The sequence below is a fragment of the Benincasa hispida genome, chromosome 7 (assembly GCF_027475165.1).
Source record: "Benincasa hispida cultivar pf3 chromosome 7, pf3_genome.v1.1, whole genome shotgun sequence".
NCBI classification, from domain to species: Eukaryota; Viridiplantae; Streptophyta; class Magnoliopsida; order Cucurbitales; family Cucurbitaceae; genus Benincasa; species Benincasa hispida.
This window is the reverse complement of record NC_143484.1, coordinates 28,563,709-28,577,542: the sequence shown is the minus strand read 5'-3', so window position 1 is coordinate 28,577,542 and position 13,834 is coordinate 28,563,709. Positions and strand designations below refer to the sequence as shown.

The window sequence follows — 13,834 nt, the reverse complement described above, 5'->3', positions numbered from 1 at the left end:
CCAATCTTACCCCTGAAATGGAAGGCTTGTTGGGCCAGCGATATTGAGCTGCCCTCACCTATGCAGATCTAAGGATAATTCTGAGTGAACAGGAGTTCATAATTAGCTCAGGATTAAGGTTAAGTTACCTAGGTCATCAATTAATGAAATAGTCAGTTTTATACATAAAACGGCATTTAAAACGTAAAAATTGACTATTTCATGGTTCAGTCTTATGTAAACTCTTTAATAGGATACCCCCATTCACATATCTCTATATGAACGATTCAGGATCACATCGTTTGTACTATCTACAAAGTGGGTCGCATCCATAGTGTCCCCAAAATAAGGCGCCCAACCTTATTCATATACTATAGACAATTTTGGCTATATATTTGAACTTGATCCACATTTATGTCACTACATAAAGTTCAAATTACATTAAATAGCCTCGGAACCTTAGTTTATTGGATTCAAGATTACAATTTCAATAACAACTTTATCGAAAAACAAAACAGAATATATTTATTAATTTACAAACTACAAGTTTTAGGACATAAAATCCAACAGCCACCTAATTAGAAAAGTGTATTGAGAGTTTTGAGCTTAGAGTTTTTCTAAAGCCTTAATCTCCATGTATTGTTATTGAAGATCTTTGTACTTGTCGTTGAGATCTTTTTGGTTCGGTAACCATTGTAGAACTCGGGAGGAGTTTGATTTGATATTGTATTTAGGGGGAGCCTAAGTACATTGAAGATGATGAAAACTCATATTTAGGGGGAGTCTAAATATGATGAATGTGAGGCGATCTCACTCTTAGAGGGAGTCTAAGTATGTTGTATTGAGAGGATCTCATACAAAGTTTGAAGAAGCATTATTGTGGAAGTGAGGAGAGTTCAAACTTAGGGGAGCCTAAGTTGGAAACTAAAGAGGAAACTGTATATGAGTCACCAAAGAGAGTGTCTATCAGATAAATACTTTCATTGTAATTGTTAAACTTTTTATAGTGAAGTTTCGTTCCTCCGGACACATTGTCCCCCAGATGTAGATGATTTTGCACCGATCTAGATGACCAATCTCTATGTCGTTATTTTTCTATTTGCTTTCATATTGCCCACTTGTCATACATATTGTTTGTGACATTGTACTTGACATTGTATTTTGTGTTAGATCCACCTAATTTTTCAAATCCATTTCAAAGTTCATTTAAAATGTAATAGTTGTGTGTCCATTGTATATTTACAGTCATTTAAAATTCATTTTAAGTATAAAATTAGCGTATCAATAGGTGATATCAACTAGATTCATTCTAATTAAATTTCAAGTATAATATTTGTGTATTAGTATATCAATGTCAATTTAAAATTCATTATAAGTATAACATTGATGTAAGTATATTATTACTTCATAAAAATACATGTGCTTCCAGTATATTAGTAATAGATAACACCCGTTTAAATTTCAATTTCGAGTGTAACATTAGCATATCAGCGATTTATCAACATGCATTCAGAATAATTACCAATATGATGAATTAAGCCATTAAATTGATGATGTTGTACTAGAAAAACAATACTTTAAAACAAATGAGTAAGAATTCAAATTAAGACCACAAATAATTTATGAGCACTCATTGATTAATAAATTTAACGCAATGAATGATAAATTTGTTATATTAATTATATTATTGATCAATGTACCAAATATAAAATATATCAATTAGTTGATGCACCAAATATAAAGTATCTCACATGTACTACTGATATATATATATATATATAAATTAAAATTAAAATAACAAATATAGAAACTAGATATAATATATTTAACAATGATTCTCCTCCCCTCCTTTTTTGTATGAAATTGCTCAAAAGATTGAATTTTCACTCACGTTGTTGAACTAAGTTTGTAAATTTGAAAATCTAGGACCAAATAGATATATAATTCAAAGTTGAGAAACTATGTGCAGTTTAACTTATTGTTTTTGTATGATTGTCTATTTTCAATAAAGATCTAATTGAATTATGGCTAAATTTATATAAAATGATTCTCATTTACAAGTTTTTAGGTTCTAGTTTACGAGAGTATAAACATTGTATCACCTATTAATTGCAACACTTATCAATATTGTGAGTGCAATTTAATGTTTAAGATGACCATTCATATACCAATACTAAAATGAGCATAATTCAATTAACATAGTATCTGTATTTGTTCTATCAATCTTGAAATTAGAGGTTTGATTCTCCCACCTTACATATGTTAAAAACAAAAAATCACACACCTCTCAAGTTCAAGTAAAAAAGGATATCTTATATTAAAAAATAAGTTTAAATATCATTCTAGTATATAAACTTTCAAGTTTGTTCTATTTCCATTTAACTTTTATAATGTGTCAAAGGGAGCATAGCTCAATTAACATACGAGTGTACTAGAAATCACAAGATATGTGGTCTGAATCCCTCTTCCTCCAATTTTACTAAAAAAGAACTTTCAAAATGTCTATTTTGTACCTTGATCTTACATATTTCTTCTATTTTGGTCCACAAACTTTAAAAATATTTATTCTAATCCACGAGTATTAACAAAATAATCGTTTGAGACTTTGCTATATTATTTCTCTAGGTAATATCCACTTGACATTCTCTAACCTTTATGACTTAAAATCATACTCACAATAATATGCTAGTACACATGCTGAAAAATTATGTCAATTTATAAAAGCAAAACAAAAATACTGACCAAAATAACTATTCATTTTTAAAAGGTTTAAGGATTAAATTAAATATTTTAAAAGTTTAAGGATCAAATTAGAACAATTGTAAAAGTTCAAGGACCAAAATGCATTAAAGACTAAAATAGAGAGAATTTAAATGTTGAGGGAGTAAGATGAAATTAAAAATTGGATATATGTAATAGATAGAAGGGGGAAAATCTAAAAATATATCACACATTTAAAATATTTGCAAATATGGAAATGTTGACTAGTCAACTTTTAATTTTTTTTTTTTTAATTTCCAATTTCGCTCTCCTCTGCCTTGTCTTGTTGCACTCCTTCTTCCCCTTTCCCTATGGTTTTTGCTTCTTCACTTTTTATGAGACTGAGTTTCGTACCCAAGACTTGAAAGTACCCAATTCATAAGCGACTTAATACCAATAAACCAATCATCAAATTTGATTATTATAACAAAACATTAAATATAAATATCAAATGAGAATGGATTTGAAAGAAACTGTGTTTTTAGTCCATAAATTTGCACTACTTTTAGAAACATTCCTTAAAAGTTTGAAATAAGAAACAATAATAGTTATTAAACAAGTTTATTTCTCAAAAAAGTGAGAAATGTAAACGATATCAAATAGGCCAATAGTTTTTCTTTCTTTTTATAGGACTTTAAGAGTATAATGTCTATCAGAAATAAAGTTGAAAAATGGCATAGACGACCCAAAATGAAAAGGAAAAAAAAAACAAATTGAAATATTTGTATTTTTGTGTACCATAATATTTGTTTGCAAAGTCAAACAAAGAAGAAGAGTTTGGTTTGGTTGTTCGCTATTTTTACGGAAGTGCCCTTGAGAGGTATTGAAAAGAAAATTGACCATACGAATGTTTGGAAAGGACAAGAAAAGGGAAAACAAGGTGGTCAGTAGCTATCATTGATAGAAGCTACCACTGATAGCATGTTATCGGTGATAGAAGCTAACACTGATATCATGTTATCGATGAAAGAAGCTACCGTTAATAACACGTTATCGATGATAGAAGCTACCACTGATAACATGTTATTGGTGATAGAGAGTTATCACTGATAGCATGATATCAGTGAGATCATTGATAACATCTTATCAGTGAAAGAAGCTAGCACTGATAACCACGATAATGAGTGATATTAGTGATATCGGTGATAGAAGTTAGGTGAAATCTATATATTGAGCTTCTTTGAAAGTCCATAACTAGTTATAAAAGTCTATCATTGCTAGCCTTAAGTGTTAATATTTCAGTGTTGATTCTAACTAATGAAAGTCTATCAGTGATAGCGACTGATAGCTGCTACCAATGATAGCCACGATAGAAGATTATTAGTGATAACTATCGTGTTAATCTTTCAACGTTAATAGTCATTTATGAAAGTCAATTAATGATAGCCATTAGTAGTTTTTCCATCACTGGTATAGCTCAATCTTTCAAAGTTGTTGGTTTTCTTTCAATGTTGATAAACTACTTATAAAGTCTATCATCGATAGCAACGGATAACCTTAACTATTAATATTTTAAGGTTGATTCCAATTGATGAAATTGTATCAATGATAGCCACTGATAACTAAAAGCAAATTAAAAGCTAATATTTTAAGATTGCATTAATATTTCTCAAATTGAAAGTTACCACTGATAGCAACCATCAGTGATAGCAATTAATAGCAGCGGATAGCTTTTAATTTGAGAAAATCGGAAAGAAGCGAGCAAAATGGTGATTAGACGTGAATTTTTTAGTCTTTTACAATTTTTTGTTCTATATATACAATTATTTTATCATTGTACTACATATTCTATTATTTTGGGCTTGAATTTCATTTATGCAACTAGCCCTTAAAAATTCATGAGGTTTCTACATAGAAGGTCTAAAAAAACCCTATATTTCATAAATATCTTAAAATTTGAGTTTTTTTCGGGGATGACTTTTAGAGTTAATTTTTGACAATTATACCATTTTTCATTTATATCCGACATGTATATATTTTTAACTATTTTCGAAGCTACTTTAATGATATGGAGAGAAAATATATTATTATAGAGAAAAAATGCACTTAAGATCAATTTTCTCATTTATCAATTGGAAAGAGAAAATACATTTATTGTAATTTTTTTTCATTTTCCAGTTTGGAAAAAAAATACATTTAATCAAATTTTATTTTCTATTTACTTTGGTTTTCATGTATCAATATATTGGGTTTTTTAATGGATTAATAGTTATTTTAAATATACCTCTGAACATTTTAACGGATTCATGGTTATTTTAAATATACCTTATAATATTTTGTTAGGTATTTGAAAATATTCTAATCAATATATGAAATAAACTATAGTTTATAAATTAGAGACTGACTCAATGTTTGACATAAATAACAATATATATGAAATATACCACAGTATATAAATCTTCACAACTTTCATTTTATCATAATACACGAGTCTAAATTAAAAAAAAAAAAAAAAAAAACTCTTGTTTATATCAAATAAACGAATGCATATACCACAATATATATCAAATTTACTATAGAAGCTAAAAAAAGTACATATATATCACGATATATATAAAAATAGAAAAAAATAAAACTAAAATTTGAATTGGATCAGTCGTTCGTCTGCTTCACATCATCGCCATTCATTTATTCCGAGTTTGCCGTTGCCATTCATTTACTCTGAATCTGTCGTTGTCGTTCGTCCGCTTCGAGTCCACCATCATCGTTCTTGTTGTCCTGTGCTCGTCCCGTCGTTAGATCATCCCACACCATCCATCTCCCGCCTATAACTCACACCATCAGAAGGAGAAAAAAGAGGGAAGGAGAAGGAAGAAATGACCTTGAAGCATGAGGAGAGAATAATATATATATATATATATATATAACATCGATGAGAACTAGCCAATGATATTAATGAAAATAGGGAGAATAATAGGTTTTTTTTTTAAAAAAAAATGAAATGTTCAAGACATTAACGTAGTATGGGTGTATTTTTAAGTCCTTTTACGTAGAAATCCCAAAATTCATTGAAGAGAAAAGCTGCTATTGGGCCAATTGCTTGATGGGCTGTGCTTACGGAGTCCATTGCCGAAAGAACAAAGAACAGCCTTCAACAAAGAGTCTCAAAACTCAAAAACCCTATCAGTGGATGATCGATTCTCTCTGAGTGGAGAAATTTCTCATCAGTTCATCACTGAGAAGCTAGAAATGGTTGCCAATGGAGGTTCTGCGTTGGATAGGAAGCAGTTGGTAGCATCAGCGCTGGCCAAACACTTCGCCTTAGATCATGTATGTTTCTTCTCTTTCAATCCAGCCATCTAACGCTTTGATTCTTTGATCATACATGGAGCAATAGTCTCTTGCTCTCTCCCTCTCGCTTCACTCGAAATTTCTTGGTATTTGATTGCCTGCAATAGTTTGTGAAATTGATTTGATTTTCTGTGTTTTCGACACCATTTGGTTATGGTTTTTGTTTTTCATGGTTAAGTATTGCTATAGGAATTTTGTTACTGAAGTTAACTGCTGTTGCATTCAGAATGCATTGATTGGAGGAAATACGGAGTGTGATTTTAGGACCTATGTATTAAACATCTTGAAAGTATCAAGAAATGGTGCTTCTGTGGATGATAATGATGAGGTAAGATTGAATATTTTTCACTCTTTCGTTATTCCAAAGTTCTTTTTTATTAATTTTCTTTTATTGCTTTTGAACTTGGCGACTTTGCTGACTGCGCTGAGCCTGTACTTGAATGTCATTTTTTATATTTTTTTTATAGGAAGCACGAATTTTTCCGTGGACGTGAAAAGAATTAAAGAATACAAAAGAGTAGATAAGATTTTACGTAAGTTACCCGAATGAAATTGTCACAAAAGGCTCCAATTTTGGGGAAAATAAAGGAAAGGTGACCAATTTCTAGGCTCCTTAGAGATACATCAGTTACTAGGGTAAAAAAACAATAGTGTTCCTCAAGAGTTCTCTCAGGTGTTTTTTGAACATTGGAGCTACTCTACCATTCTTTTTTCGATCCAAACTTTACAAACAGTAGGAAAAATACAGTTTCACTGTCGAGTATAAGTTTTTATTTTATTTGGATGCCTGATGAGAGAGGGAAATAGGAATTCTCAAACATTGATAGGCCAAATAAAATTCTGGAAGATATTAAGGATTTTTCCCTAATGTTCTCAACCACTTGACATAGCAATAATTAATAATTAGAATTCTCACTAGCAGACTTGCACCACACACACTAAGCTGGGAACAAAAAGTATGTTGGAATTTCTGTTTTGCACTCTCTAGCAAGTGTAGATACCTGCTAGAAAACGGACCAAACAAAAACTTCAACCTTTCTCAAGCGCTTAGCTCCAGATGCATGCTTAGAGAAGATCTTTCTTACACTCTGGACCTTGCCAATGCATCTATTATGAAGGACAGAGATCCATTCTTTTGGAATTTTGCGGTTTAGATATTCCTTTGGGGACACCTGATGAAGTTAAAATTTTAAATTTGTCTGATCGTTGTTGTAACAGGGTTATGGTGTTATATCTTAGAAGCAACCTTTCTGGTGCAGGTGACAAAATGGATTACATTTGCAGATAGCTTTCCTGTAGATTCTAAGGCATGCTTTGATGTTCTCAAACAATTAAATGAAGAATTAGCTCAAAAGTCTGTACTTTTGGGTAATGGATTGAAGCCATCTGAAGCTGATGTACTTGTGTTTTCAATACTACACCCTTATGTGGTAAGAATTATTGTATTTCATGACAAGCTTCCTCTATTTCAAATCATTATTTTCTTTCAAGAATGTCATCATTTCTTCATTTAATGTAGACAATATTTTATGCCCTGTTTTCAAGCTTAGATCTTTGTTTAGATGGCTGGTGGACCTTTTACATGCAGTTTTTTGGATTCAATAACTAGTTTGGTATAGGGTTGAAAAAATGACTTTAAGATTGATCAAAGTTGAGATTATAATGAGATGTGATCTGATTGATCACTGCTAGATTGGCCTTTCAAACGCAGAGAGGGAAGAGTTGCCACACGTTTTAAGATGGATGGATTACATCCAGGTAGGCCTATTTCTTTAACGATTACTGCTTACCAATTGCATGTTGAAATTATTTCTGCTTTTGATTGTCGATTATTATTGTATACATGCAAAAATGGGGATTAATATTAGTTTTCTTTAATTATTATTTATTTAATTTGTGCTTTGAATCCACTTTTATTGTGGCTTAAATATTATTCTGATTTAGTTCCATTAGTCTACCTATTAACACTTGCATAATTTTGTGTTTTAACAGAGCAAAGAGAATTTTGGGGAGTTATTTCAAAAAATACTGCTAGAGAAATGTGAATTCGATTTTCCAGTAAGTGCTCACTTAATTCTTTTGCATCTACTAGTTTTTTGCACTTCAAAAGGCAAGGATGCTAAGTTCCAAAGTGAAAAGTATATTGTTTGATCCATCATACCATTTATTATTCAAAACATCAAATTTATCCCAAAAAATTCTGTTTGGTTCATATAACTTTGGCAATAGATTGTTAGAAGTTGGCTTGTATTATTCCCTTGTATGACCTGACAAAAATGGACTTTGAAATTTGACTTTCAATTATCCTTGGGTTCTCTACTGTGTCACTCTTCTTTGGTTTTCCCTGTTTGATGTGTTTAACTTCGAAATGCCAGTTGCTTTTCACATTTGACTGCACTTTACCATTGAGTTGCATGTTCTTGTTGATTTTTAGTTTTTGTGAATTTCATTGTGTTTTTTGCTTTACTTTTTGTGGGTTTCTCCATTTCTGGGTTAAGTTGAAGCAGTTTCTTATGAGTTCAACAGAGGTGGGGATATAAACCTCTTACCTCTAGCTCTAGGTTCTTATCTCTAGGTTGTGGCCTTGTGGGTACATGCCTTAACCAGTTGAGCTATGCTCAGCTTCGAGTAGTAAAACAAAACTTTGTAAAGTGTATTTATTTTTTTAAGATAATTTTTCCCTCAAAAAACTAAAAGTTGGATTGATTTTTTCAAGTTTCAGACATATTCATGGAGTTTGTTCCCAAGAAGTGTGCATTTCAATTACTGATGATTAATAATATTGACATAATAGTTACAATGTGAAAAGTTGCGTTGCGTGAGCAAATTAGAAGTTTTATTAAGTGAAGTTGCAGGGAAACAAAGTTGTTGCCAACAATGTTAATGAAGATTCAAATGCCAAGAAGTCTTCGCAAAGCACCAAGGTTTCAGATAAGCCTCAAGTGAACCCAGACGCTAAGAAAACTGATGCGGGGGTAAAGCCTTAGTCTCTGTACTGTCCTACTCTATACATTTTGATATTATAGGAAAATTGTATTCATCACTCTCTCTCTCTTTCTTTTAATCTTTTGAATAGATTGGAGAAAGTTCTCTCATCTTGTGAGAGAATATTAGTTGGTGGAATGCACTGTTTCAAAATTTGGGCAGTACCGGTGCTTTGATAGAATAGTGAAGGATAATATTTTTCGGCTGCTGAATAGTGTAGCCGTGGTCTTAAGAAAAAAAAGCCATCCTTTGTGAACTTTGGTTAGAGAGGAACTAGTGAATATTCAACAATAAAAGTACGAGCAGGGATGATGTAACTTGGTTTGCTTTTATTCTAATCGATGTACACTTTCAACTTCTTTCGATAATTATACCTCCTTTGTAATCAACTCTAATTGGACTGGATTACTGTGAGCTCCTTGTTAGTTATTTTGATATTGTGCTTTTGGTTTCTTGATTTGACTTTTCATCAATTCAGTGAAAAGTTTGTTTTAGAAAAAAAGAAGGAAAGGTGGAAGAAGAATGTTTTCTTTTGGATCCATAAATGGTTTGCACATGTTGATAGTTCTACTTTAGAATTCAATGTAGTTTTACTTGTCACATGGTCAATTCCTGTGGTATAACTTTGGTACCCTCTAACTATTCTTTATCCACATTTTCCTCATTATCTCATTTGCACTTCACGCTTTAACATTTTTGTTTTAAATTTTGTGGAACTGTTAGAAAAAAGAGAAGGAAAAAAAGGAAGCTGCACCAGAAAAGAAGAAACCAGTTGAGACAGAAACAGCGGACAAAGAAAAGGAAGTTAGTGTTAGTTTATTGAATATAAGAGTTGGCCATATTCGCAAAGCATGGAAACATCCATCTGCTGACAGGTATGGCCAGCAATCTTCCTTCCATGGCAGTTTTCTGCAATAGCATTACTTACATTGTCCTATTGAAGTTCGTTATTCTCTTTGGAGCTTAAATTCGTAACAATCAAATTGTGATGATTATGATGGTTAATGATCCAGTTTGCTGGTTGAGGAGATAGATGTTGGCGAAGCAAAAGTGAGGCAGGTTGTCAGTGGTCTGGCAAAATACTTTAGTCCCGAGGAGTTAACGGTATGGTTACATTTATGCGTTGGTCATAAGGAACTTGTGATGGATCGCTGTACTTAAAAGTTCAAAGTCTGATGTATTATTCTATTACTTTGTGCAGAACCGCCTTGTTGTTCTTATTACTAATGTAAAACCTGGAAAGCTACGAGATGTTTTGTCAGAGGGATTGGTATTTTCTCTTTCCTTGGCAGTATTCTTTTCGCTCTGTTGGACAGACCAGATTTGTTTACTCTTTATCTTTTTTGAGGCTCCTGTAGTTCACTGTAAAGTATACAGATTGATATGAACTTTGCCTTTCATTTTGGTAACAATTTTTGTTTTAGTTTTTTGTTTTTGAAATTTATGCATATTTTATCCTTAAGTTTCATACTATGGTTCTCGTCTCGCATTTCTGGAAGAAACACTTGAATTCTTAGTCAAATTCTAAAAGTAAAAACATTCCTTTTGAAAACTACCTCTTTTAGTTTTCAAAATTTGACCTGGTTTTTTTAAGAACATTAATGGAGAGTGGAGAACAAAAACAAAGAAATTTATAGATGAAGTGTCTATAAGCTTAATTTTTAAAAATCAAATTGCTAGTATTGCCCAATGGGGCCTAAATCTCTGGTTTTGGTTTCCAATTGTCCTCTCATTACAGTTGTTTCTTCTTTTACATTTTTATATGGGGACAGTTTCAATTTGGATGTTGTGTGGAAGTTGAGTCATTATCGTTCTTATAAACCTCTCAGGTGTTATGTGCATCTAATGAAGATCACACCGTCGTGGAGCCTTTGCTTCCACCGGAAGGAGCCAGAATTGGTGAACAAATTTCATTTTCTGGGTAAATTTTTTTAGAACTTGCACCTTTATGAATTGTTGTGGAGATTAGCCGTATATATATATATATTCCCTAGAAGATGTTTCAAGAATATTTTTCTTATCAGAAATGGGGAAATTATGTCATGTTCTTGGCGAATGTAAAGTCCTTTTTTCCTTTATGGGGAATGAATGTAGATCCTCGAATCATATAAACATTAGTTGGTATTTCTGCGGTGCGTCATTGAGACTCAGAGAACGTCACTTTTCTTTGTTGTCTTATAATTAATCTCTATTTGAATTGGATTTTCTGTTATATTTGGTGTATTCATTACCTCGTAATTTGGTTTAGGGTTGATGGAAAGCCAGAAGATGTTCTTAACCCCAAGAAGAAGCAACTAGATAAGATAACACCGGTACGTCCACTTTTAACTCTCTTTTCTAACGCCAATGAGTTTCTAATTTTCAGAGGATGCAAAAACCCTTTCTAAATGAAAAAATCGTAAAAGTAGATGCCATGTTTTGAACAAAATAGACAAATGAAATGTAAGTTTTAACAGCGATTCAAAATAGATGCGATAGTATGAAAAAATTTTAAACAAAATAGATGCGATTCAAAGGTTGTAAGTTTTTAACAGCCATTTTTCATTAACACAAAGGAAATCTTCTAGTACTATGATAGTATGAAATTTTTTTGGGAAAAATACATTTTTGTCTTTAGGTTTCGAAATATTACATACTTAATCCCTTAAGTTTTGAGTTTAGTTTCAATTTAGTATTTAGGTTTCAAAATATTACAATTTTATACTTGAGATTTGAGCGTTTCGATTTGGCCCTTACGTGGCTATGTTTATTCATATTCTTAACCATGATTTTTTACCAAGGATCTTGAAACTAGGAACCAAATTGAAACAAAACTCAAATTTTAAGGGTAAAATTGTAACTTTTTAAAACCCAAAGATGAAATTGAAACGAAACTCAAAACTTAAGAATTAATTGTATAACATTTTGAAACCTAGATATAAAATGGAAACTAGACTCAAAACCTAGGGACCAAAAAGATACTTTTCCAAAAAATTCACATTACATTTGTTCATTATTTTCCATAAAAGAAGCATTTAATAATGGTTTGGGATCCATGAAATAAAACGATATATCATTTAATGATGTGTCAAATGTTAAATAGATGTATTGTAGTAAAACTAGAAACTTTCCTCACAAGCAACCTATATCTTACGTCATTTTGCACCTATAAAGCATAAAGTGGTTGTTATTCTTTTTTATGGATACAGCATCTCTTCACCGACGACAAGGGTGTGGCGACGTTCAAAGGAATTCCTTTCACGACGTCGGCTGGACCGTGCACATCGTCCATCCCCAAGGCAAGTATCAAATGATAGAAGCATAGCCATGGTAGTAGAGAAGGATCCCCTAATATTGTATGTTACTTGGCAAACCAAAGAGTGACTTTTGAAGACAATGGGGCATTGGTCGATCAGATTAAATGCAGCTTCATTATTTCAGGTAAAGTTTTGTTATAGTTTTTTCATGGTCTTGAAATTGTCATTTATGATACTTACCAATTCTCACATTCGAGTTGTGTTCTTATGATGTAAAAGTATTTGAATATATTCACAATTTTGTTTAAAAGTAATCTCAATTTCCCAACAAACCCTTGTTTTTATCTAACTTTGAATTATGAGTATATAATTTGGATATTGGCTAGCTTACGTGCATCTCAACTAGTCTCAATTCACCTAATCCTATAATATTTGGATGTCAAAGTGTCAAGGAAACTCGTAGAATATTAATTCCTAGACAAGTGTTCACCATTGATTGAATCTATAATCTCTTAGGCCTCCTTTACTGAGACCTGTGAAAAGCCCGATGACCCTAAAAAGCTAATCAATCTAACCCAATCTATGTGGTTTCATTTTGGTAAATGAAAATTTTATAGGTTAATTTAGTTCATAGGTTCACCTAAAATAATTCAAATAAACTCGAATTGACTAAAATTATTTAAAGTGTATATTTTTTTTTACTTATGATATAATTATATATACATATATTTATTTTTTGGACAATTTATTCTCTAATAATTTCTACCAATAGTTTTTTTAGCACTTTAGAAAGAAAATTTTCATTCAATAAATTGAAATTGAGTTTTATTCTTAATTCAATCTATGAAAATAATTAAATCAAATTTTCACTTATTAACATTTTACATCTTTTTAGAATAAAAATTTAAATACATGACCTGAGTAATCGAACTAATCCAACCAAAATGTGTTATGGTTGGATTGGGTTCATTTTAGTATATTTGAGAAGAAATTTATAATCCAAACAATTGGGTTCGGTATAAAGAGTCTTTCACCTCAATCCAACCTACAAAAATCCTTACTTGAGACAATATCTTCCCTTTTACCACCATGCTAATCCATGATGATTTTGAATTATGAGTAAATATATTTTTTATTTTTGATTTAAATGTTGAAGTAATTTATTGTATTAATTTATTTGGCGAATATCAATTTATAGACCCTAAACTAATAATTATATCAATTTAAACTATGAACTTTAGGGGTTGTATCAATTTAAACCCCAAATTAATATTTATATGAATTAAAATCTTGAATTTTCATAAATATATCAATTTAAACCTTAACTTTTATAAGTGTGTCAATTCATACCTTCCATGAGATTTAATTTCTAAAATATCATGTAAAATATTTAATTCTTTTAATTAAACTTGTAAATTGTTATGGGTGAATCGATTCCTTGTTAGGATTATATTTGAAAAGCATAAATTGATGATTATAATTTAAATGGACAATTTTCAAATAAACTTTAATTGAGAGTCTAAATTGATTTGCTTATGTGACTTTAAAGATTTGATTGATAAAATTACAAATCTCACATGATA

At 31.1% G+C, this 13,834-nt stretch overlaps 1 protein-coding gene across 2 annotated transcripts; it reads left to right on the top strand.

The window, feature by feature from the left end:
- The first annotated feature begins 5,519 nt into the window (after positions 1-5,519).
- Positions 5,520-12,583, top strand: LOC150035084 (Nucleic acid-binding, OB-fold-like protein). Of its 2 annotated transcripts, none has more exons than XM_090315610.1 (12): positions 5,520-6,009; positions 6,257-6,358; positions 7,290-7,460; positions 7,723-7,788; positions 8,023-8,088; positions 8,886-9,005; positions 9,739-9,890; positions 10,029-10,119; positions 10,217-10,285; positions 10,845-10,936; positions 11,264-11,327; positions 12,204-12,583. In XM_090315610.1, exons 1-12 carry the CDS (start codon positions 5,929-5,931, stop codon positions 12,306-12,308), a joined length of 1,179 nt encoding a protein of 392 aa, XP_090171736.1. In that variant the 5' UTR covers positions 5,520-5,928; the 3' UTR covers positions 12,309-12,583. The 2 variants fall into 2 exon arrangements, with proteins under 2 accessions (XP_090171736.1, XP_090171738.1); XM_090315612.1 differs by having other exon boundaries at positions 5,768-6,009; positions 8,880-9,005.
- The last annotated feature ends 1,251 nt before the right edge of the window (positions 12,584-13,834 follow it).